Here is a 26,245-nt window from a genome sequence, read left to right on the forward strand (position 1 = left end):
GCACCTTTTCTTCCTTTTCTAACATGCCAGGTGCCAGAATGAAATTGCAGGCTTCTCTGTCTGAGCAGACCTATTGAGGATGTCTGTGAACCAATTATTGACTAGGGAAAGGTGAACTCTATTCATGGGAAGATGTTTCCAAACAAGAGTCAGGAGGACTAGGACAGGGTGGCAGTGCTGCTACTGCTGGTGGGACACAGTTGAAGCTCAGTGCTGGGTTTGTTGTTCAGTGTTTATTAAGTAGATTCAGTCTGGTATATGATATACAGTCTCAAAAGGAAAAGGATTCCACATACTTATGACATCAGTGCATTTAGCAGTAATACCATGGAGATAACCGCTCATTAACAGCTCATTGGTCTTCTGGTAAGTGAGGGAAAGAGGGCATCGGCCTGTGCTAGTCATTCCACAAACAAAACAGAATTTAGTAGCTGCATCACGTAGAAAGACACATCCTAAGAATGAAAGTATTAAGCCACATTTACTGGGAAACTCACTATACAGAACACAAACACTTTATATAGAGCATTGAGGAGGAGGTCCTCACCTGCTTAGAAGAGCCACATTAAGTTGCATAGGTGCATATCTGTAAAAATATAATTTAGCGGTGAAACCATTGATTAATAAAGTCACCTTGAAAAGTTGGTGCCATCCACTGCTTGCGGTAAGTGCCTTATGCTTACTGTCTGGAGCCCCTGACCCTCCCCTGAAGTGCTTGTGTCATCTGCACTCAAAGTCACAGTCTCACCTTACATGGAACTCACGCTCTTCCAAAGTGTGTCTCAGTCATGCCAGCAGATTGATGGCCTCTTGTGTTGTCCCTAAATCCTGCCTGGCTTGCTCCTGAAGGCCCATGAGTCCTCTTGACCTTCGTACTGCCTGCTGCTCAGAGAACTTCCTCCCAGAGCTGGGCAGTAAAGTCCTGCATCAGTGTCTCCTCTGTGTGCGGTCTCGCACCCAGCTGGCAGGAGGTGCTGCCTTGATTCCTAAGGGAACACGTGATAGAGGCCCGGGGCGTCTACCAGGCAGAGTGTGTTGGCAAATCTGAGTTCCAGGTGGTGAAGGTTTTTGTTTTTAGGTGGAAACGGGTACAAAGTGAGAGGTTTTGTTTTGTGGCTTTGCTAAGCAGATGAGCTAGTGAGGTGCAATCTTCCTCCTCGAGCGCGCGTCTTGCAGAAAACACAGGGATGGGGCATCTGTACATGTAAACAGTACACTTCCACTGAGTCCAAAATTAGGAGCAAAATACAAAGGTTCACATTGGTCTTAGGTAGATACAGGCAAGAGAGGATTGAGCTGTTACGCTCAGAAACAACAAAACAAAGTCTCTAAAGCACCACTAAATTATATAAAAATCAGACCACGGACGGATTGAAACTGGTATTCTGGTGAAATACTTTACTATCTTGTAAAAAGTTTTACAAAAAATTACAAATTAAAAGTATCAACCCTCTGAGTTCAAAGCAGCATTTTGAGAATGAACTGGTGGTTAATTCTATAACCACCTGTGGAGTCATTTGTGGCCCTTGAGAATAGGGAGGGACAGATGGGTTCCACCTGTTCCAAGTCCTCTAAGACCCTCCTGCCCCTGCCTGCTCCTCCCCAACACCGTCCTTGGGAATAAACTGTCCATTTGTTGAGTGGTGAGAGAAAAAAAATCCTTTCAGATGGGTCATATACACTCTCACTGGTCTAACAGATCATCCACCACTTCTCGATACCATAGGGAATCTGCCCTGCAAGGACTCTGGGGTTTGAATATCCTATACTGGCATTTCCATTGTGACTTGACATCACCAATGATTACTTTGTGCCCTGAGGCTTCCATCACACTGAAGTAGCTATAGGACAAGACTTGGAGAAGCTCCTCCTGGGAAAAGGCAGGCCCAAATCAGGAAGGGAGGGCTTGAAGCTGCATCTTTTAAAACAAAAGGAAAACAGAACAAGTTCCCTGACTGAACTAGGTAATGGAATCCTGTGTCCACACTGACTTGCTCCTGATATGGCTGCTCTGAGGCTTTCGGGACCGCTTCTCTGGTCAGCATGCCAGCATCCACTGTCCTGCAGCCCCTCGGGAACCCATCAGCACTGGCACTGGTTCTATGTCTCTTGAAGCAAAACACATGGAACCTATGCTCACACTGTACTCTGGGTGCAGGCTGCTGGTGGCTGGTCAAGACTGCTTGCAGTTAGAAAACACCACTTAGATGTAGATTATGCTCGTTCTTACAGATGTGTCCTGTGAGGGGAGAGGGAGAAGCCTCTGCCTAGTCTCTTCTCTCCTGTCTTCTTTCAAAAATGCAAGCCATTTTGTGTCTAGCTTGGGTACTGCCTCTGGGAGCAGACACAACGTGGTAAGCAATTGATAACAGAAATTCTAGGGTGGCGATTGTCTCTGCCAATTTTCAACATTAACATTTTCACAAATTGCCTGGGGTAACATTTTGCAAAAGATCTACTGATTACTTTGAAGTATTCACACACAAAAATAAATATTTACACAAATTCAAACATCCAGGAGTCCTACTGAGCAGGTGGGGAACTGGGCACATGGCCGGCCAGCTGTGGGGAGGCCCTGGGCACTGGGTTTGTGCTGTACGAAGGGGGCTCAGGTGTCCTGGCCCAGTCCAGAAGCCTGGTGAGCGGGCACATGAAGGCAGAGGTGGTGTGGCTGGGTAGGCATTGTAGGCCCTGTGAAAGACCACATTTAACCCCAGTGTGGAAGTGTGCAGGGTGGGGAGCCCTGCCTTACAGCCCTGAATCTCAACAGGTAGGGCATCTGCACTGGCACTGCCTGTCCACCCATTTGAGGATAGTCTGTCAGGCTGCCACCAGCAGTCCCTGCCATAGACCAGTTTGGGAAGGGGCACTCGCTTTGGGACCAAGAGTGGCTCTTTGTGGTTATCTTAGTGTCCACTCAGCCCCTGGCTCCCTTGAGGCCTCCTTGCTCTGAGGGAAGAAAGGCAACAGGGCTTCTGCCAGCTCTGGGCAGGGGCAGGCAGCGGAGTGCTGCTGTCATGGCTACGGAGTGTTGAGGGAGAGGCCCCCTGGCCTGCTGAGGTCTGGGTGAATCCCTGGTTTTAGCAGCACTGGTAGGTATTGCACAGAGCAAAAGGAAGTGCCTGTCAGGGAGGAAGGAAACCAGGTCAGCTTTTTCTTGTCCCTTGTCACACTCCAGGGACTGGGTTTCTTACAGGACAGGCCTTTCCAGAAGAAAGTTTGGTCCTAGGAGAATGCAAGTAGTTCTCCACTTCACTGACGATCTGATCCCTTTACTCCCATTGTGAGGTGAGGAGTGGAAACTGTAAATCCCCCCTTGGGCACACGGATGCTTGACAAAGAGAAGTGTCCCTCTAGCAGGTTATCTGGGGGCTGGGTGGAGCCTGTGTTCATAAGAACTGGGTCCTTGACTAGCTCCCGACTCTATCCTGTCAAGCATCTTCAAGAGCCCAGCAATGTCGAGCTGCTGGTTTTAAGGACCAAGCCCCTCTGGGCTTGCTTCTTGGACACTGGGTCTGATTTACCTCCCAGCAGACAGATACATTGTGTGGGAGTTGGGGAGACAGCCATTCAGAACACACTTGGAGCACATCCTGGAAAAGCCCACGCTGGAGTGTGAGGTAGAGTACAGGTGACCGTGTGACTGGGACTCTGTAGGATGGGTAGGGGCTTTTGTTTGTAGTGAGTGTAGGTGAGGTCCCCCTGTTTGGCAGTGTCCCTGTGGCAGCACTGGGATCTGCAACAAGACAGCCTAGTGGAGTGTGGTGGCCTTCCCAAGGGTATGCTGGGCACTCAGGACAGTGAGCTGGCACCCAACTCTGCTGGCCCCCAGCTTACATCCGTGTAGTGATATGGAATGTTAGGTACAGGGGTACATCCTTCTGATTAGACAGACACAGACTGGCAATCTGTACAAACACAAAAGAATCCATTTCAGAAAAATAAATTACTAAGGGGAGAGAAAGGGTCCACTTTTGCTCTTCTCAATAAATATGCAATTCTGCTCACCTAAGACTTGAAAGGTAATTATTGGGGGGGTTCTAACATCAGGGTCCACAAAGGTGATTCCAAATAGAGCTGCAGCCCCTGTGCCTTTTCAGGGGAGCCTCAACCCTTTTAGAGCTGCCCCACTGGCCTCCTTCCAAGCAGGTCAGAGCACCCGTGTGGTGAAATTAAAAAAAAAAAAAAAAAAAGGAAAAAGTGTCCTTGTGCCCAAAGTCTCCGATGCTTGGAGTGCAGCTAGAAACAGCTCTTTTGGATCCCACCTCTTTCAGAAAACAGTGTACCAACTGGTTGAGGCAGGAAGCTGGGTCCAGGCTGGGACAGCCTCCTTCCCTGGCGTCGTGCACTCTGTGGGCCAGCGGGGTCAGTTCTGCTGTAAAATGAGGTTTTCCAGTTCATCTGCAGAACGCAGCAGGAAGGCTGCAGACTCTCGGTAGCCTGCGATGAGCTGCCGCACAGCACTGATCTCCGTGGGGCTAAGCTGGGCTGTGGGCATGGTCCTGCTGGTGCTGTTGCTGGAAGGGGTAGGTGTGGGAGGAGTGGGGGTGGAGGCCCCGCCTTTCATGCTGAGGTCTGTGGGCCCTGTAGAGAGGGAAAGATGATTTAGAGTCTAAATTTTAGAGGAAGCCAAAGCCCCTGCTTGCATCTGGGCATAGAATTGGAAGCCCTGGTCTATTTCCCCAGTGGCTGTATTCCCAGTATTTAGAATGGGGCTTTGACATGACAGGGTTGTAGGCTAAACCTTATTGTCAACCATGCAACAGGCAAAAGGGAGGCTGCGGCAAGTTCTACCGAAAATCACATGGCAAACGAAAACAATGGAATAAGGCATGCATCAAGAACACAAGCTTTGACATCAGGCACAGCATGGTTCCAACCTAGCTTCCTGCCTCTACCTGTACCTTTCACTACTTTCTGAGGACTCCCACCAGATGTACATCCCAGCTCTGGCCCCAGGTAAGGAGCCTTGCTACTCTCCAGGTCAAGGTAGTCAAGGTTGGAAGGGGAGAAACAGTCCAGGAGGGAACTGTGCTACAGGCACTGTGAGGAAAGAGCTGTTGGCATGTTTAGGGGGCAGTAGGATGGATGTGCCCTTTCTCTAGAAGAAGGCTGAGGGGTGGGGGTGGGGGCGCCACAGAACAGCCACCATCCCAGTTTGGAGAAACAGTGAACACCCTGCCCCTAGAGGTTTTACAGGGACTTGTAGAAGGAAGAGAGGCAAGGTTTGCTTTGCCTCAGCACCTCAGCTCCTCTTCCTCTGAAGAGTTCACTGTCCCAAGTAAGGAGGCTGATGTTCCTGGGACAGAAGGGCACAGAGGGGGGCAGAATAGTCTGCTGTCTGTCCTCTACTGACGGAAAAACAAAAAACACACAAAACAACAACAACAACAAACAAAAGAACAGCAAACAACAAAACCCAAGCTCTCAAAAACCCCTGGGGAAAAGGGGATGGACTACAAGCCACCTCTTTGCCCCATTAGGAGCTCCATGGATTAGGCTACCAGCACTGGAATTCAGCAGGTTCGTGCTCAAGTCTGTCTCTGCCACCTCATGGGCACTTTCTGAACTCCTCTGAGCTTCTAATTCCAAAGCAAAGCAAGGAGCCGCCTCTTGGGAACAAGAGTTTCCATGAAGCTTGGAGAAGCATGGGCTTTCCCGCCTCCTGGAGAACTAGCTGCAGTGCCTACCAGGAGAGACTTAGGCTACTCAGCAGGCCTGGGGCTCTTGAAATAGACTCTCAGACATGGAAGTGACTGGAGTTTGAAAGGCCTTGTAGGTATTTATCAAGAAAACAAGCAATGAAGAGAAATGGGAAATGAGAGGCCATGCCATTGGTGACCCCCTGTCATGAGGACAATTCATTTTCCTGGCTGTTGCCCATTCTTCCTCTGAGTCCCCTGCCCGCATCCTTCAACCTAGAAGCTATCTACAGGAGTCTCTGTTGTTCTGGGCCATTAGCATGGCCCTACTTTCCTGTGGGTTTTGATGGCTGGGCTTGTACATTGCTGCACTTACAAAGACAAAACCTTGTCTTTGGAAATATCTACACTAGAATATCTGAAGATAAATTATGGAAACAACTGTTGCTAAAGAAAATTGGTGCAGCTCCTTATTGGGAAAAGAAGTTGGCCTCTGTGGTTAGACAGTTTGTTATTGGCTTTTAATTTTTTAAATTTTTATGTACATTGATGTTTGCATATATGCCTGTGTGAGGTGTCGGGTCTCCTGGAACTGAAGTTACAGACAGTTGTGAGCTGCCATGTGTGTGCTAGGAAGTGAACCCAGGTCTTCTGGAAGAGCAACTAGTGATCTTAAAACTGTTGAGCCATCTCTCCAGCCTCTGATTGGACAGTTTGTAAACACAGCTATTGGTCTCCTCTGACCAGAGGATGTAAATAGTTTGCTAAAAAGTTCCCTTGGGGCCGGGGGTGTAGCTCAGTAGGTAAAGTACCTGCCCTGGGTTCAATTTCTAGTACCACAAAAGTAAATAAAGATGCTCTTGAAATTGTGATACAGAACAGTTAAGTCTGTTACAATCAAATATGGGAGGAAGAGATGTGTATGACAAAAACAGAGCTCAGCAGGTGAGCGGCTTCCGTGGTGGTAGCCCAATTGCAAGACTCAGAGGGGATGAAATAGGTTTCATTTTTCTCTGGTTGCTTCTGATCTAGACAATGTCTGGAGATAACAAAGGCCACCTGCCACTGCCAGAGGTGGCCCCAGGTTTCTTTTATCCCTCTATCCCCAAATCTCAGTGTTCATTGCTGCTTAGAGAGCTCCCCAGCCCTCCAGTTCCTGATCTGATCTGGGGCCATCTCTGTGCAGGCTCCAGTTACAGCTGGACTCTCAGGTTGCTAGTGGCCCCTAGTGGGCTAGTGTGGACACAAGCTGCCTAGCACCCCAGGCCAGAGGGGCGGGGTTTGATTTTATACAAGCTCATGAGCAAAGAGAGGAGGATGAGCCATTAGCAGAGCTGTTGTAGGGTCTAAGCAAAAGCAATCACATGAAAGGTTGTGACTGGGCAGGACACTGGGAGGGTGGCTCTGTGACCCAGCTTATTTCTCCCAGCTGCTGGAGGCACTAGTGCTCACAGAAAAAAGGCTCTTCCTAGTAAGGACAAAAATGACCAGATCTCAGTCCTACCCATTTCTAAGGAACCAGCATGGTCTCGGATGGGATTCATGGGCAAACCACTGCCTCCTGGTCTCAGTCCTGGCTGCTGCTCATGTCTTTCAGGACCCATACACTCATGAGAGCCCAGATTGCCACCACAGCTGCAGTCCCAGGACAGCACAGGCTCCATGTACCCGGTAAAGACTTGTCATGTGCTGCCTGTGCATCCTCCATAGCCACTTGGTACTAGTGTCCCAGAGCATTCTAACCTTCCGGATCCTGAAGCCCACGTCAGACACTCTAGCAAGGGGACTGGAAGGAGAGTGGCCCTGGAACAGCCGTTCTACCCCTGATGCACACCATTCTGGCCTGGCTCTAGGGATTAGGCCAGACAGCCTCTTATTTTAGGTTAAGAAGCATTAGAAGAGATGAGAGGCTAAGCCCAGGCAGGGACCTTCCAGACACTAGCACTTCCTTCCCAGTTGTGGGGCACAGTGAGCAAGATAGAGCAAGGGGTGGCTAGAGACGGCCTGGCTGTTCTAAGAGGGCTCAGAATTGGCCCTCTCCCTTGCTACTCAGGGAGAGTCAGGGGTCTCCTAACCCCAGAGCTCACCTGCCAGCAAGTGCTTTTTCTTCTTTCTGCCTGCCCCCTTAAGGCAGCAGCTTAATGTCTTCAATTTCCTTCACTCCTTGGTCCCTAAATAACATGGAGGCACGCGGCCTCTGCCTCCTGCCCTGTCCCTGAAAACATTCTCATCACAGGATTGGATAGAACAGGATGATGGAGGTCAGGCACAGGCCACAGCCTGTCAGCTCCCAATCCCTACCAAAGCCTAGTAGCCCCCTGACCATTCTCTCCCTGTTGCCCCTGCTAGAGAAGGTCTTGATGCCTGATCTGCTCCCATGTAAGATAAAATATCTCATGCCACAGGAGGTGCAGGAAGTATCTGTCTTACCCCCTCGTGTGGCACTGCAGCAGAGATCTCTGGGAAGCACTCATAGGCACCGAGGAGAAGAACCAACCGAATGTTTATCCGTCACCCAGATGACTTGAATAGGGATTCCATGGGTGGAGGGGCTAAGGCGGGGCCAGATCCTGGCTCTGCTGCCAACTCACAGGGAACTTTGAGGAGCAGGACCAGAGAGGTGCATTTGTGGTGACTGGCAGAAGCAATTACCATGAGAGATGAAAGGGAGCCCAGGTTTTCCTGACCTCATCTAAAGAGCCATTGCCCTGCTCTTCCCAAGGGCTATTATGTAGAACAAGCTAGACACTCCTCTGGAGACCAGGCCCGACCCTACTTACCATTACTGTGACTCCCTGTCTGGAGGGAAGCGGAGGGCTGCAGGTTGCTGCTCAAGGACCCATAGCCGCGGTAGCTATAATTGAGGCCACCATTGACGTACACAGGGTCCTGGGAGTAGGCAGAGGCTGGCAGTGAGTAGGTGGAATGGGTGATGGCTGTAGAGTCCCGAGGGTGCTGCTTATCCAGGGCTATGGGTTCTTCCTGCAAAGGAGGAGGTGGTGCTGCTGGGGACCCAGGGGACAGCAAGCCTACTCATGAGGTAGGCAAGGCTGTTTCCTGGGGTCTGATGGTATGACTTAGCCTGGGGTATCCTGCTGTCTCTCTCTCCCTGGGCACTTTGCCCCATTACATCTCTCTATGGACATACTAGGTTGTCTCTACTTAGTGTAAAAGATCCTCTCTGTACTGGCCTAGAACCTGTGATCTCTGCATATCAATCTCGTTAGTGCTGCGATTATAAGCAAGTACTTCATGCCCAGTCAGCCTTCCTTCCAACAGGTCTGTGATCCTCAGTGACAGTCCTCTAGCATTCCCCACCCACCCCTTGGCACCCTCCTCTCTTCATCCTTTCTCCCCTCCACCACTGTGCTGTAATTGTAGGGCTACATGATGGCTGCCCTCCCACCTCCCTGTCCACCCCAGCTGCAGGTGTATATGGGATGACCAGTGACCTCTCCCCGTGGGTGAGACCCTTTACATGTAGCCAGCATGAGCACACACTTGTGAGGACTGGTAGATCTCCAGGCGCATCCTCTTAGCCGCCTTTCTCGTCTCACTCTCACAGGCAGCTGCTAGGATGTTTTCTGCCATAGCTGAGGTCAGGTGGGGAGGAGTGGGCCTGGTCTGCAGGCAGAAGACACAACACGGTGCTGCTGTTAAGGCTGGGAGGGTCCTGGCCAGGGGATGGCAAAGCAGGGGTTTGGGCCCCAGCACCTGACTAGCAGGCCTACTGGGAAGTTGGGGTAAGGGTTGGGGACAGATGGTGCCACAGCCAAGGTGGCCAGGAGGAGGTGCTCACCATCTCCATGCCGTTCTTCTTCATGCGGCGGCAGGACTTGAGGTACGTGCGGATTCGTTTGCGGGCCCGCTCCTGGAACTCAGGAAATTGCCGGCTGCACGACTCAATGATGGCCTGGATCTTCTCCTTGGGCTGCTTGGAAATGGGCACCATGCGGTCCAGGTTCTCATCCACGAATAGCCGCACGAACATCTGGGGAGACACAGGCCATGGGAGGAGGCTGGCCCTGCCTTAGACCCATCTGTGTCCCACCAGCCCTGCCTGGTGCTCACATTGAAGGCCTTGAGCCGCTCAGGGTCCATGCCTTCCGAGTCATTCATCTTGTCATTGTCCTCATGGTCATCATGGTCATCGTCGTCATCATCTGCTGCGGGGGCCCGGCCCACTGTCAGATCCTCGGGACAGCCACTGACTTCGGTCTTGATGGAATCATAGCTCCCAGAGCTGTAGGGGGGTGACTGAAACCAGACAAGCAGCAGAGACAAATTAGGTGGCTGTCTACTTGGTCTCCCGTGGTAAGCTTGGTGACCGGGTAGGTGAGTTCACCCAGGTCCCCACCATGAGAGTCCTGGCTGCAAGATCCTCAGCAAGTTATCCCCACTTCCCACTGTGAGCTGAGAGCAACAGTTCTGTCCCCAGTGTCCCTGGGCTACTGTCTAGAGGCCTGACTGAAAGAGCACACAAGGGCCTTGCCTCTTAGAGACAATGGGTAAAGTGTAGGAGCTGCTTCCTTGGTGGCAATGCCCACATCAAGACCTGCCATGTTGAGGGAAGGACACCAGAAAAGATTGCAATCAGCCAGCCTCTCCTGTGTGCCAGGATCTGTTTGGGCTTCCAGGGTTCCTCCTAGATCCCCAGGGGACTGCTGCCTTGAGTTGACAAGTGAGCTGTCACCAGAGCAGCAAATGTGCAGTCTATCGGGGAGGAGCAGATGGGCTGGGAAAGGGAGCCAGCCAAGGCAGTAGGACCACAAAGCAGGGTGCAGTCCCCAGCTCCCGGGCCAGGCTGTTTCTGCCTATCTCCCAAGAGATTGCTCTGAAGCCCGGGAAAACAGGTGCTCAAGAAGGGAGAGAGCAGACCCAGCCTGCCTGCTGTAGCTCGACTTTGAATGGGGAAGGACTTAAGCACTCTGCTCCCACACAAATTTTTCCCTCAGTCACACTATAGGCAAAGGTGGCAGCCACTTCCTTGGTGGGGTCCATTCTAGGACTAGTCATATTACGGGAAGAACACACAAAAAAAGATTCCCCTGAACCAGCTCCTTCTGTGTGCCAGGATCTATTTGGGCTTCTGGGTTTTCTCAGCCTTCACCAACTGCCTGTTTCTCCTTGGACTACGGCTTCTGCTTTCTCCCGCTTCCCAGTTACTAGGTTGCCCCTTGTGAGCCAGCTCCATAATACCTGCCTACCCTCAGAGCCCTGCCTCTGAGGCTGCTGTCATTTGCTTTTTAAAGTTTCTATCTGTGGCATGCCCTGACTTCAGCATCTCTTCTCTCAAGGACATCAGCATGTAGTAGATAAGTTGGACCCAGGAGAACACAGTCAGGCATGGTGATGTGGCCACAGCCTGGCCTAGAAGGACCTGGTGCTTCCGGAGGAACAACTCAACAGAGACATGTGGCCTGGTGCCTCTGGCCCTCAGGCCACTCTTGCCATGACCACACAAAGACTTAAGGGGCAGAACTCCAGCCTTCCAGAATAGCAGTCTGGGGTCAAAACATCTACAGGGCAGAGGGCTGGCTACTAGCTGGCTCTAAACAAGTCAAGTCTGCAAGTGATTCTTTAGCTGAATCCTCTGCCAGGGCCAGAGCAGAATAAGAAAACTGGCGGGAGCCCTTGGTGCCCACCCCTGTGCCACTGCGTGGCCATGGTAGAAAGTGGGCTGAGGGCTCTCTCTACTGAGCCAAATTTGCCTGGGACAGCTGCTCTGTCTGGTTCCTGTACCTACTTCCAGGCTGATCCCCATGGGCTGTGCTACACACATGGCACCAACTCCATCCTGTCCCTTTAGATCATGTCCTGAGCATGTGTCCTGTCCCACCCTGAAAAAGAGGCCATGGCAGAAGAGTCTGAGGAGTGGGGCAGAGTTGAAGAGGTGCTCCAGGAGAGCTGGCCCCGTCAGGAAACCTTAATGGCTCAGGACTGTGTGGAATTATGGGCCATGGTAGGGCACCCACCTTGCCCACCCCTACACCCATATCAACATGGTCAGGAGAGAAATTCCACACCCCTTTCCTGCATCATCTGAAAAAATGAGGACAGGCAGACAGAACAGCCGTGAAGTGGAGGTCCGTGCTGCCTCTCACAAGCTGTGTGTGGTGGTGAAGGAGTATACGGCCATGGTGCGTATCAATGTCAGAGGACAGACAGCTCTGTGGAGTCGGTGCTCTTCTTCCACCTTTATGCAAGCTTGGAGGATCATACTCAGATCACCTCTAACAACTGAACCTTTTGTAAGTTTCTTATTTGTTTTTTAAGGTCTTGTTGTGGTAGCTTGGGCTGTCCTAACCTGCAACTCTATATGTAGCCCAGGTTGGATTCCAACTGCACGCCTCCTGCTTCAGGCAAATCCCGAGTAGTGGAGTTACGGGCATGACTACCACGCTCAGCAATGTCTTACACTTCTGTCACAAATGTGCCACTTGCTGCTATTCCTTACAGCAGACTGTGTTCCGGGAAACACATTATCTGCCACTTCTCCATCCAGGCAAGAACCATCAGATAAACACTTCTCAGTGAAGTAAGACATAGTATTTGGGGCACCCTCAGCCATCTGCCGTTCTAGTGCAGCTCTAGGAAATCATTGAAGCGACCACAACTACTGCCCTGGCTTGATGTCGCACATGGGCAGGCTCAGTTCCAGCTTCATTACAGCATGCATGACCTCCAGCCCCGCAACATCCCAGAGGCACACAGCCTGCAGCCCCACACACCTCAGGAGTGCTCTTTACCCCATACTTGACGCGGCTCCGCAGCCCATCAGTGCCGCAGCCATCTGAGGGGTAGGATGGTGTGCCCAGAGCTGTGCCGGGCGGGAGCTTCTCACACAGGTTAATGGGCTGGTCCTCAGCACTGGCAGTGAAGTCCATGGGGGCTGCAGCTCCGTTGCCATTCATCTCGGGGAAGGCGGGATCACCCTGTGTGCTGCTGGAGGTGGATGGGTTGAGGGTCGAGGAGCCGTTGCCACTGCCGCTCTCCGAGGAGGAGTCATCTGGAACAAGAACCCTGGGTGTGAGGCCCTGTCTCTTCACCTACTGTCTCCAGAGGCCCTGCTGGGTGTAGTGGCCTCAGAAGCTCCCCCAGAGAACCTGCAATGTTATCATCGCAAAGCGGAAATGTGCTCTGCTCTCTACACCCGGATGCTCTGGGATCTGCAGTGAGACTCAGGCTTACAACCTAGGCTGAGGCAAGAGTGGGGGTGTGGGGCCACTAGGAGCTGAGTGGTGATCAGCATATGCAGAGGTTTCTCTTCACCTCCAAACTTAACAAATGCCCGAGACAAGCTCCCCTTCAGGGCACCCTATCACGGATCCTCAGACCCTTCCAGGGCTGCAGAACTAGCCTTATCTTACTGCTCAAAACTGCCTCCCCCTTCTCCCACCTTCAAGTCCCTCTGCACAGAGGACCCTTGAATTTCTTTTTTTTTTGCCGAGTGACAGCCCCACTGCCAAGCTCCCTATTCATCCCTGCCTTCCTATACAGAGTCTAGCCACATCTGTAGCCTCTGCTCTCTGTGCCTGGCCAAGTGGCCTCAGATAGCCCAAAGCCAACTGCGGAGTCTGGGGGCTGTATCTCCGGTGTTTTCAGCTGCTCTTCTGGCTTTCTTGATGCTGGAGCCCCCTGCTGTGGAGAGGGCTACATTGCAGGATCCAAAGGATAAACTTCAGCTCCAAGGAAATACACATTTTTTTTTAAAGATTTATTTATTCATTTATTATATATAAGTACACTGTAGCTGTCTTCAGACACCAGAAGAGGGAATCGGATCTGTTTACAGATGGTTGTGAGCCACCATGTGGTTGCTGGGAATTGAACTCAGGACCTCTGGAAGAGCAGTCGGGTGCTCTTAACCGCTGAGCCATCTCTCCAGCCCGGAAATACACATTTTTAAATAAACCCCAGGCTTCTCTTTCTACAGGTCCCAGCCTCCTGCTTCATTAGCTGGGGCCGCAGCAGCTACTCTAGACCTCTCGGGGTCACTGTGAGCACCCATGTGGATACCAATGGTGCTTAGGTATCCTGGAGGCTCTGCAGCTAAACCTAGCAAGTAGGGAAGCGGGAGGGAACCCTGATCATATCCTGGACCACCCTTTTCTCCAGGATGGGGTCGCGCTGACACCACCCCCACTCCTGTAGCCAGCAGATGATGAAGATTTAGTCCCCAGTGTTGAGCACTGGGCAGTGCACTGCCTGGGTGTCCCCTGGGTGACTGAGCAGCTCTAGTACTCCAACCAATCACTTGCCTCTCAGCTGTCTGAGGGTGGGGTCAGTCTGCCCATCAAACAGGGCCCTGAGTAGAGGGGGAAGTGTGGTACAGTGGTATTCCTCCTCCTCAGCTGCCGCAGGTCACCTGGGCAAGGCTGTACTGCCCAGGCCACCTTGAGGCAACACTGCTCCACCTTTATCCTGCGGGCTTGATTCCAAGCCCTATATCTGGGACCTCCCTGCCAAAACATTCAGCCCTCAAAGATGGGCTGAGAGTCTCCTCTGGCAATATAGTCTAGAAGGTTAAAGAGAAACACAAATTACCTGACAACATTAGAGCAACTACTGTGTACTGGTCCTGTCTAAAATACTGTGTACTGGTGATGACTAAAACCAGGGTGCCAGTATGCCTGGAGGACCAGCTACATCATAAGGAAGAGTGACAGTAACTGGGAGATGGGGGCATGACAGGTGCCACCTGCCCCGCACCCACCCACGGCTCTCCCACCCATGGCTGTGGAGTTCCTGCTGCACTTGGCACCTCTCAGCGCAGGCCTTCTCACCTCAGGGCTTCCCTTTGCCACTGCTAGCCCCTTCCTACACTTCTTGCTCTAGCCTCATGACCTTCAGCCTGCCCTGCCAGCTCCCACCCTAACCCCGGTGCCTCTGGGCTGGGTTAGGGCATTGTCTGCCCTGCTCCTTCCAGTTGGGCCCATTTCAGTGGGCTTTCATTACTCTGTCCTGCTGCCTCACCTGAGAAGGAAGTACTCCCCATAGTCCCAAGTGCCCCCCATGGTAGAAGCTGGCAGCCAAGAGAGGCTCCAGCACCTGAGGGCTGGGGAACAAAGCTGAAAGTCCACCTTGGCTAATTAGCTTGTCTGCTCTTAGCCACTTCCAAAGTTATGCCTTCTACTCTGGGACCACCACCCACAGGCCACTTGATTGGCCTGGAAGGGCACTGGATGCCTCCTCTGGAAGGATAAGCGGCTTTTCATCAGACACCACACCAACAGTCACTGTGTTTACCACAGGCACCAAGGCTTTAAGGCCAGCTACAATGTCATACCCTGCATGGGGACAGAGAAGGACTGCCTTGTCTGTCTGCCTGGAGCAAGCAGCATGTACGTGCTATGGAGCTGCCCAGGACACACAGGGCAATCCTGGGGTCCCAACCAAGGTCCAAGTCAGCGGGGCCGAGAAGCTGCCAACACTATGGCCTCGGCTGCAGGCCCAGCTCACACCACCTGACTTTCTAGAAAGAACGGGTGCTGGCTGTAATGGGGGCACCCATCTCTAATGTCAGATACCACCTCTATCTGGCAAGGAAAGTGCTTGAGTAGGTGAGGCCCCCAGGACACCAGAGCTTGCGAACTGCTCTGGCCATGTACTGCAAACATATGGAATAAAGTGGAAACCCTAACTATTATGTAAATATCCAGAATTAAACATCTCAGGGACCAGTGTACACTATTAGCACTTTCAAAAGCCCCTAGAAGCGAATAGGTAACGTGTGATCTAGCCATACAATGGAACACTCCACCTTAAAATGAATGAAATTTAGATATATGCTTCAACATGGAGGAACCGTAAGGACATTATGCTATGTGGAATAAGATAGACACAAAAGGATAAACAGTGAATGACTCCACTTAACTGCACAGGCTAAAATAGAGGCGTTCACAGAGGCAGAAAGTGAAGTGGGGCTCCCCAGCACCTGAGAAGGGAATGCAGAGCTGCTGTCTGGCACGATGAGAAGTTGAGAAAATAACGATGCTGATTGGAGTTTGAAGTATACAGCCCATAGGGGTTGTATGTATTTTACCACAAAAAAACTCCAAGCCAGTGGGTCCTCACGTTACCCATGCTGTACCTGGGGCAGGACACAGCTCACATCTGAGGGGGTGGGGGGAAGCAATTGCAAAAGCACTTATTCTGCAATCCTCCCTAAGTCTTGCCTAGCGTAGGGTCCCGCCTTGTGGGCTAGCTCCTGTTTGTAATTCAGCCTGATCCAGTGCCACCTAACAGGAGGCCCAAGTTTCCCAACTGGAGAGGCTGGCAAGTTTTAGAATAATGCAGAGGAGCTAAGAAGAGGGTGGATATCACCCATGTGATCTCAAAGGAGGCCACCTCTCCTCGTGTCTCTTTCAAATGACCCTTACATCAGTAACACAGCATTTATGGCATCAACTCTCCCTGGCATGGAGCAGGCACTCAGAAGTGAGAGCTGGCTTCTTTTACCCAACACCTCCTTCCTTCTTCCTCACCTGCTTCCTACACTGTGTCCCCAGACTGCAGCATAGACATGTGGGGCCCCACACTATGATATCAGAAGTGAGCACTTCAAGTGGGAAACTGCGAATCACTAGCTGAGCCAGGAGCGCATCTCCTGGTTCTTACACTGCTCTGCCCTTCCTTCAGAGCTTCCTTGAACATGGCCTCCCCAGGGAAGGCTCATGCCTATCCCGCCTCATCCTGGCACATGCTCTGGCTGCTCTTCTGCACAACTCATCCCAAGGATGTTGGCCCTACCACCACACTGTCCATCAGCCCCATGATTGTAGCTGTGGCCCCTTTCTCCCATTGGGTCACAGGGCCTACTGCCATGTTCTCCCCTTGCAGCTCAACCTGCCGTCTTGCTGTGGCCTTGGCCTTTTGTACTTCTGTCACCTCTTGCTGCTACACTGTGTTCCTGGCTCTCCAGACCTTGTCCTTCACTTCCTGTTCCTTTATTTCCAGGTCTTTGCTTAAAGGTTACTATGTCAGGAAGCCCTCCCCCACCCAGCCCCCACACTGACATGCTAACCTCTTTACCTAGTTTTCCAGCACACTTACCTCCTCCTCACACTGTTCATTAATTGTGTCTATTGCCTGCTGCTAAGTTGTCCCTGGGCCTCTGCAGAGCTCTGGCAGTTAGGCCTAGATCACTCCTGCTTCCCTCTAAGCCACACCCCTTCTTCTGGCAAGGGCCCCTGGGTCTTCTATGGTTCCTCAGGGTAAGCATGTATACCCCAGGCCCAGCCAGTCAACGTGACCCATTATAGCCACTGGTAAATAGCCATATAACCAAGCTGGTCCCACAAAAATCAGACTTGATCTTTTCTACCTGGGGGCAGCTAGACCTGCTAGGCAGGATCCCATCCTGGGGCAATCTAGAGACAGGCTAACAAACTTCCAAAATCCAGCTATGCCTTAAACCAAAGGTAATCCTGGATTATTTGGTTACGAGAGCAACAACTTCCTTATTGTCAAAGCTAGCTGAAGGCCACTTTATATCATGTGGGTCTGCTTTGGTCACTGAGTAAATGGGGCTGGGGGCCAGGCCCTGGGAGCTGGACTTTCTGCTTCCCACTTACCCTGGGGCTGCTGGTACTGCCCCACGAATGGGGCAGTCCCACCTCCTACCCTATATGGTTCAGGAAGAGAGTACAGAGATCTGGCAGCTAGGATCTGATCCATTGCAAATTATTCCTCACTCTCAAGGAACATGACTTCAGAGGCACCCAACACCCTTTGCCTGAATGGCATATGGTGGGCTGGGCCAGTGGTTTCAGCTTGCCTCACTTTCAGCCTGACCTTGGGCACAGCCACCTCCTGGACTTCTCTTATCTGCAACCCAGGGAGTTGCCGCTGACGCCCTCTTAGGCTCCAGTGTTTTATGACACCATGAAATAACCAGCTGGCCCCACAGCACTACAGGCCTGGAGCCCTGGCCCTTTTGAGACGATGGCCTCTCCTCTAGGGTATTCTTTAGGACCTACTCAAGACCTGGAACTGGAAGTGGAAACACAAGATGTTCAGGTGACCCTCTTGTCCCTACCTGGTCCTCCTCTAGGGCATGCACTTACCTGAATCCACGACAACATTGGCAGGGTTCAGCTGCCCCACCTGTGACTGTGCGAACAGCCTAGAGAGCTGCCCTGGAGGCTTTCATGAAGCAGCAGGAATGTATCCCTTCTGTCCATTTCCACAAAAATGGGCACCCACATCTTGGCAAAGGGTGGCTGCCGAGGCTGAGAGGACCCAGAGCCCACCACCTGTGCCTGGAGAGCCTGAGGGCAGAGGAGGCCTGCCATGCCCATCCACTGTAACAGGGCGATGTGCTGCTATTCAAATGGGAGAATTAGTGATGAATGGGGGAAATTGTTCCTCCTTCTGTCCCGTCTCCAGAAGGAGACAAAAACTCCTTTTACCTCAGCAAACAATGCCCTTATGTGGGCGCCAGCGCCCTGCAGCCTGCACAGGCCTAGCTCTGTGCAAACCGCCAATCACCACTCTGGGCTCTGGGGCCACAGCCAGCGGGTACCCTTCCCCAGTGGGCAACCCACACCAGCCCCTAAGCAAAGCTGGAGAAGGTGGCAAGGCCACAAGAGCCTACAAGTTTGGTGTACAGGCAAGCTGCTTGCTGTAGCAGAGGTGGAGAGCCGGAAGAAGCATGGGCCCCTTGGTGAGGCTCTGGTCAAAGCAGCAGCCAGGCAGGGGTGAGGAGGGGCATCAATAATTCAGACATAAACGCTGGGAGCCAGGAAGGAGGTAGGGAAGGTGAAGTGCTAGAGTCAGCACCCCCTCCCCCAACACCCTCCACCCAGGCAGCCGCACATGTCAGGCAGGAGTCACTGAAGGCCTGGAAGAAAGCTCTGGGCTGTGGGCTGGCACACCCATTCCTCTGAATTTGGGGTGTTCACCTCACTAGGGCTCTCCACCTCATCCCTCACCCATGCCTGCTTTGACAAAGGCCAGTGGTCTGGGCAGTGTTTACACAATGCATAGTTCCAAGAAGCACCAAGCTCCTGGAGCCCATCTGTGCTCTCTGAAAGCCAGCAGAGGGACCAGGGGTCAAATGGGGGCCAAGGGATCCAACTGCCCTAGGTGATAAGGCTACATCGGGCATGTGACCAACCACGAGGCCCATACTCTCCACTTGATCTTCAGGCTCTGCTGTCACCCAGCTGCCTCTCTTAAGCTCCCGTTTCTTTCCCTGTGGTTAATCAGCCCAGCGGCCAGAACTTCGGATCAGAGAGAATGTGTTCCCCCCACTCCCACCCCTTTCCTAGGCTCTACTCCTTTTTTTTTTTTTTTTTTTAGTAATATAATTGAGGATGACCTTGAATTTCCGATCATCTTGCCTTCACCTCCCAAGTGATTAGAGATGTGCACCACCAGAGCTCAGTTCATGCAGTGCTAACGAAGGAACCCGGGCTTTTATGAACACTAGGCAAGGACTCCCCAACTGAGCCATATCATTGATCCACTCGTGTTTCTTAACACGCAGCCCATAATACTGATAACTGGATCCCAGCACATTCCTTCACAGTGTATGGCAGTCTCAACATTGCTTGTCCTGCGCTGAGGCACCACTGCCTAGGCTCTCAGTGACTGTAACCATGCACGTGGTCTACTTTGAGAGTGGGGTGGGGACTCTTTGGAGTTTGGTGGTGACTTTTTGTACAGTGCTAGGAGTGGAACCCAGAGCTTCATGTATGCCAGGTGAAAACATGATTTTAGCAATGTATTGTAAAGTCAGTCGCAGTGGTACAAGCCTGTACTCCCACTATTATATAAGGTCGAGGCAGGAGCATCAGCTCTTTCTACACATAGGAAGTTCAAGTCTAGCTTCTGTGTTCATGACAAGGCCAGTGAATAGGTGTGTCTTCATGAACGTCACACACCTCTGCACCAACTCTCTCCGAATGTTCAGCAGCTGCCAGTGAAGGAAGTCTCACACCGCCCAGGGCTGCAGGTCTGCAGGGACCCCAGCGTCAGGCCCCTGCAGAAGTTCCAACTATAGGAACAAGGTATTAGAGCAGGTGGCCTAGGCGCTGTAACCACTTTTGCTGGTGGGCATGGACACCAAGTATGCACCAGATCTGAGTGTCAGGCTCTGGGAGTACAAATATCCCTTTACAGGAGCTGCTCAGTGAAGGGCCAGAGGCTCCCACAGTAGTCACCAGTCTCCCAGAGAGAGCAGCAGCACCCAGACGGCTTCACAAAGAATGCCTCAGCCCACCTCCACTATGGATCCCCCAATACACACTGGCAAGTTACACCAGAGGAAATGCTCCCAGTATGGAACCCTTGTTGGTCTGTCTTCCCAGGCCTACCACTTTCTCTTCTTGCTACAGGCCAAGCACAAGTAATGAGAAATAAATACCAACTTGAAGTACAAAGCTCTAAGCTAGGTTCCCTACAGCCTGCTATCCCCAACCCCCACAAATCATTCGTTCTGAGAGCAAGCAGTGCCATTTCAGGCTACTGTGTGTGAGTGATTCACTGGGCAGGGCTCTGCCTGAGAGCTTGTGTGTGGAGTTGGCAGGCCCCTGGCAACCCTTCCTGTCCTCCCGGAAGCTGGTCTAGGGCTGGTGCATCGTAGTCCTTAGGTCAGGGTGATGACGACAATGACAGTGTGGCCTAGCTACTTCCTGGGAGAGTCATCCTCAAACAACTCAGGCCAGGGTGGTACTTACCTGTATGGCCCTACCCAGCCCCTCTTCAGCACAGCAGGGCTGTCCCAGCAGAGGAAGGGATACTGCTAGATGAGGGAAATCTGCCCCAGCAGAGGAAGGGATCTAGATACTGCTAGACGAGGGAAGTCTACTGGCAGCAGGGCTAGTCTACCAGACGGCCAAGGCCAGGGCTAATCTCCGAGGTGAGGAGGAAGGGAGGGCAGGGTCTCCATCCCCCTTGCTTAACAGTAACCCTCATGCTGATGGACCTTAGAACTTCTCCTGCCTTAGCGTCCTTACTAGGCATCTAGGGGCCCCAGTAACACAGACAGGGTCAGAGCAAGACCAAGTGCTGCCTGATCCTGTGATAAAGAGTTCCTTGGCCTCCTAGCGCCTCTCGCTTCTGCAGCCCAGCCTAGCACTGCTGTCTGCAGACCGGCCAGCTTGATGGGCACTTTTTGTGACTTAGGGTTGCCTTATGGCCTACGGCCAACCCCTAGAAGAACTGGAACTCTTGGATAGGGAAAGAGAGAGTCTCTATTGCTGTGGTCAGATGTTTGGTGCCTCAAATCAGAGCAAATAGCTCTTCCTTTATAAGGGGTGAAGAAGGCCTAGGCCTGGCTTCCAGCATCACAAAACATCACTCGAGACAAACAGGGTCAGGTGATGGACAAGACGAAGACCCATAGTGTGGAGCAGAGTAGCTCCATTTATAAGTTCACTATGGCAGCAAGGGATGTAGCTTGGTTGTAGAATGCTGTCTACCATACAAGGTCCTATATTCAATCTCCAATAATGCTGAGATTTCTTTAGAAATAAAGATGGGGGTTGGAGAGATGGCTCAGTGGTTAAGAGCACTGACTGCTCTTCCAGAGGTCCTGAGTTCAAATCCCAGCAACCACATGGTGGCTCACAACCATCTGTAATGGGATCAATGCCTTCTTCTGGTGTATCTGAAGACAGCTACAGTGTACTTATATATAATAAATGAACAAATCTTTAAAAAAAATAATAAAGATGGGCTGGAGAGATGGTTCAGAGAGCTCTGGCTGCTCTGCAGAGGACCTGGATTCTATTCCCAGCACCAACATAGTGGGTCACAACTATCTGTACCTCCAGTTCCAGGGGATCTGACAAACTCTTCTGAACTCTATTGGCACCAAGCACACAAGTAGTGCACACACATATATGCAGGCGAAATACCCACACACATAGAATAAAAAGTTAAAAAAAAAAAAATAGCCCAATGTGGAGTTGGGCGTGGTGGAGCAGGTTTAAGGCCTGCTCGAACTGCATAATGAGAACCCTCTATCAAACAAAGGGTGTCTAAGACCATCCCAGGAGGCTGTAGTGGGGGCCACTCCTTCCTCCATGGGATAGTAACCAGAGCATTGTCCAATCGTGAGGGCTGAGTCCACAGTGACTAAGTTGTAAGGGCTAAGAGCTCCAAACTCCAGACAAGTGCTGCTCCAGCAGTGGGGCCTACTGAAGGGGAGGCACCGTAGAGGGAGACCCACGAGGGGACAGCTCTGGCCCAGCACCCATCCATCCCTTCCTCTACTAGTCATGCAGCAGCTGACCTGAGCTGTCACTTGCTAGGAGTGCTCTGGGCAGCAGCACACAGGAGACACACTGTCACCTGGCCACAGCTCCCCAGACAGCCGCTCCCCAGACAGCCTGTGCTGTCTCCTTAGTCACCTGCAAGCCTGGGAGCAGGAAGCAGGCAGGGGCTATATGCAGGGAGTGGAGGAAGCCCCGAATGTGTGCACTGTTGACTCTGAAGTCTCAGACCCATGCAAAAACCTGAAAGCCTTCTCCGGGCAGGGCTCAGGGAGGTGGCAGACCCTCCCTTCCAGGTTTGAGTGTGAATATTGACAATGTACATAGGAAATGTTCACTACCACTTTCTCTCCCTAGATGTTTACAGCCTGAAGACTGCTCCCCTATACAGACTGATCCTACCAAGACTAGCTAACCCAGTCCTTGATCAAGCTGTGTACCACGAACCCTGCGTCCTTGCTCAACTCTATATATTATAAACATGCTTCAGTTTTCCATCTCAGAACTCCGAGCACCCAGTCCCAGCTGTCTGTCTGTCTGTCTGTCTTCTCTTCATTCCATCGCTTCCTCTATTCAAGTCCAACTCCCCGGGGAACCATGCAGAGACACGCAGCTGTGAGTCAATAGACAGGGTCTTCATGGCCTCAAGAGTCACGGGCAGTCCCTGGGCAGTCCCTGTGGGTGGGAATGGGCCAAGCTGGGAGAGCTCGGGACCAGCTGCTTGCCTAGCTTTTGTTCTGAGACAGAATCTATGCTACTGAGCTTAAGTTGTCCTCAAACTTGCTATGTAGCCAAGCTTACCTCCAATTCACCATCCTCCTGCCTCAGCCTCAGCACTGAAGTTACAGGAATGAACCGCCATGACCAGCTCTGGCTCCCTTTCTAAAGTACCAAGATCTTAAGGTAAGGGACACCACTCTATGTTTAGGAAGAATGCTGTGGGAAGAGGCCCATGGGGCCTGAGGAGGCCAAAGAAACAGGACTGGGCCAAACAAATCTGGTGAAAGGATCAGAGAATCTGGAAGAGGTGGAGGGCCTTTTGGTCTACAGTGATCACTGACACCACATGATTTTAGCCTGCAGGTGCCAGTGGGCCAAGAGCCTCATGTCCAGCCTGACCCATGACCCTTCCCAGTGCCCACACATCATCCAGTCCTCAGCAGCTCAGTAAGGTGGGTACAGGGATATTTATCAACTACTAAAGAGGGAAATGACTTGCTCAGGAACATATAGAAGGAAGGAACAGAGGTAGGACCTGGGCATGTATCAGATAGGAGAGCTAGTGCCTGAGTCCTTCTTTCCCCATACCTTTCCAGAGCCTAGGGAGGGAGAGAAGTAGGGGAGAGGAGAATCTTGGAGGACAGCACCCTAAGAGCTGGATCTGGCCAGAGAAGAGGGCTGGACCATTGTGAAGTTTGAGCCAGGGACTCTAGGCCCCACCTGCTCACTGCTGATGCCGGCTGGCTGAAGGCCCCCTCAAAGCAGCGGAAGCCAGAGGCCTGAAGCCTTGGTCTTCAGACAAAGAGTTCTAAGGGTGGGCACGGCAGAGGATGGGACCCACCTACAGGAAGCCAGGTCCAGAGGAGACCATGTGCCCACAGAAGTAGCCCCGAACCCTCCCGAACTGCAGTATGGTTGTGGCCTCCCTCCCTCACTTGCCTTTCTTGGCTGCGGCTTGGAATCACGGGAAGTGACTGGGCATTGGGATCACAGGCTCACTCTGCTTCCTCTGACAGGCTGCTGCCTGGTGTCTCCTCTAAAAGCCCTTCCCTGGCTCCCATCAGTCCATGGCCACACAATAGTTATTCATTGAGCATCTACACATGGCAGGGACATGCTGAGACAAAGCAAAGGACAAATGACTCTAGCTGGCTGCTTCCTGTGACCTGGACAAGCTATTTCCATGCCGGAGACCTCTCTGGAGGAACTCAGTGCATAGATAGGACTTGGGGCTGCGGCCAAAGTGGGCTTGGGTCACTTGGCAGACTGGACAACCTTTACTACAACAGAACCAATCAATGACAGGAAAGAGGGAAAAGCCGTTATTTAAGGAGAAGAGTAGCAGGGTATGATCCTCCCACCAAGAGAGTGAATGACAAGTGGCGGGAGAAGCCTGAGGAAAGCCCTCAATACTGGTACCATTGCCTTTCTTTTGTTCCTGCCCCAAATTCTCTGCAATGCACAAACTAGTGTAATAAGGGAAACAGCAATATCTATTTGTATATCCATAGCTGCCACCCTCAAGAAGGTGACAGTCCAGCAGGGTCCCCACTTCCCTGTGCTTGACGCTCTCCAGCCAAAGCCAAGATTCTTTGGAGGGACTGATGACCTTATGGTCACTTAATCAGACTGCTGAAAACCCTTCCCTGACTCCACCCTGGACAGTACTAGGCACCAGGAGGCGGCACTGGTCTGCAGGAAGTAGGAGTCCCAACCTAGCAGAGGGAAGCTCCTATGTCCAGCAGGTCCCCAGCGACAGGCTGCAGGAGGGCCCCATCTGAGAAGGGCACACAGCCCTGAAAGGCTTCAGTGCTCTGCATGATTCCTGCCAGGCAACCCCCAACAGCCTGTGTGCAGAAGGGCGGAAGCAGGACCCTCCACTATCCCCCGGCGAGAGCTTCCTGTCTGACGGTGGAGGTGGGGGATGAGTAATGTCCGCTCCCTGCCCCCATGCATCCCTTCTGGAGGGCAGGCCTCAAATTTTCCATTCAGGAAGGGGCACTGTGAGAGGCCTAGTAGAATCATGGCAGGGGAAAGGAAGGAGCAGCTTCGGACAGGGTTGGGACCCTGGCCCTGCACCAGGGCCCTTCAGGACCTGCTGGCTTACCTCCTGCACGCACTCACACCTCCATCCCCTCACTCGCTCACCAGTGCCTTCCTTCCCAACACTGCCCTGTGCTTGGCTGGGTGTGGCCCCTGGAGTGCTAACAGTATGAGGGGAAGACACAGGCACTACACAAAGAATCCCACAAATGGATCATGAGAGGATGATAGACGCTTCAGCACCAAGGCAATACCAGACTTCAAGGGCTCTGCACAGTCTCAAGTGTCTCTGGCAACTCAGAGGCCGGAAGCTTTCCCAAGCTTTCAGCACACCCAGAGCCTTGGCAGACCCAAATCAAAGTTCAAAACCAAGAGCAGTCTTGGGGTACTCATGGGCAGAAGGAACCGTGTGTTACTTTTAGTGCACGAGGACCCTTTCACCTTATGTAAAATGCCTGCCAAGGTAGAGGAAGAGGGAGCCTCTCCTGGTGCTGACCAGACTGCCCTGTGAGAAAGGAGAGGATTGGTGTCTTCACACTGGCAGCCACAGCCCAACTGGGCAAGCCCTGTGGAATGAGGCTATAGGGACCCAAGAACAAGACCTCAGCAAAGAGGGCGGGGAAACGACCATAAGAAAGTCTGGAGAAAGAGGGCTGGAGATGAGGCTAGAGGAACAGGAGGGTATGAGAGAGACATGAGTCTGGTGAAAGCTGTGTGCTCTCCACCCTCTGGCCCTGCGCCACCAGGGCCCAGTCTCCTTCTACCTTTGTTAACAAAAAGAGAAAAGCCCGGAGTGGTGGCATAGGTCTGTGACCCTAACACTCAAAGCTGAGGGGAGAGGACTGACCACACCAGTTTAAGGCTAGTCTGAGCCATACAGCAAGACCCTGTTTCAAAAACGAACGAACATAATTTAAAGAGGGGCTCTAACTAACTAACCCTAGAGGTACAGCCTATACAAACAGCCTGGCTTCTTGCCATCACTCTTGATTGTATCATGGGTTGGGTCGACAAGGGTGGATGTGCCCAGGAGCCCTGCAGTCCTGGCAGACCGGGGTGCTGTCTCAGGAACAAAGAACCCAACTTGTCCCTAACAAGGAGGGGCCTCTATTCCCCTGGCTGCCAAGCTTGGGGGCAGTGTCTATAAATGTCAGCTTGCCTTTTCATTTGGGCCACCAACATTCAGCAGGCCCTAGTAATGGGCCAGACATGCAGCTGGGGGAGCACAGGGCAGAGCCGAGGCCAGCACTAACACAGGGCAAGCGCACCTTGCAGAACGAGGGGAGGAAGGGAGCCGTTCAGATGTCTAGCCATCCACTGTGCCCCAGAGGACTAAGCGCCAGGCTGGGTTACAGGGGGCTCTGGGATAGACACACAAGCAGAACTGTGGCTAGGTGTGGAGTGATAACCACAGTCACCTGCTGGGTTCGTTCTCACCCCTACTCCTTCAAGAACAAGAGACACAGTCTTACCAGGGCTCACTCGTGGGGCCAGATTTCACATCTATACTATCCACTATACTATCTGAGACACAGCTAGGCTGTACCATGACTTCAGGCTATGTTCATGACCAAGCAAACCTCTTGGGGAAGTCCTCTTACACCTTGGTCACAGGAG

The 26,245-nt window shown here is 52.2% G+C and overlaps 1 protein-coding gene across 4 annotated transcripts in view; it reads right to left on the minus strand.

Annotated features, from left to right (window-relative positions):
* Positions 1 to 214: 214 nt before the first annotated feature.
* Nol4l (nucleolar protein 4 like) overlaps positions 215 to 26,245 on the minus strand; it is a 120,289-nt gene continuing 94,258 nt past the window's right edge. For 3 of the 4 annotated variants that reach the window (XM_032904474.1, XM_032904476.1, XM_032904477.1), the window contains 6 exons: positions 12,374 to 12,651; positions 9,714 to 9,899; positions 9,442 to 9,633; positions 9,144 to 9,266; positions 8,423 to 8,624; positions 215 to 4,584 (listed from right to left, as the gene is read on the minus strand). In XM_032904474.1, the coding sequence (XP_032760365.1) occupies positions 4,367 to 4,584; positions 8,423 to 8,624; positions 9,144 to 9,266; positions 9,442 to 9,633; positions 9,714 to 9,899; positions 12,374 to 12,651 (1,199 nt within the window). In that variant the 3' untranslated portion in view covers positions 215 to 4,366. The remainder of the gene's footprint in view (positions 4,585 to 8,422; positions 8,625 to 9,143; positions 9,267 to 9,441; positions 9,634 to 9,713; positions 9,900 to 12,373; positions 12,652 to 26,245) is intronic. The other variant, XM_032904475.1, reaches the window with a different exon arrangement.

Source organism: Rattus rattus, chromosome 5 (genome assembly GCF_011064425.1).
Source record: "Rattus rattus isolate New Zealand chromosome 5, Rrattus_CSIRO_v1, whole genome shotgun sequence".
Taxonomy (NCBI): domain Eukaryota; kingdom Metazoa; phylum Chordata; class Mammalia; order Rodentia; family Muridae; genus Rattus; species Rattus rattus.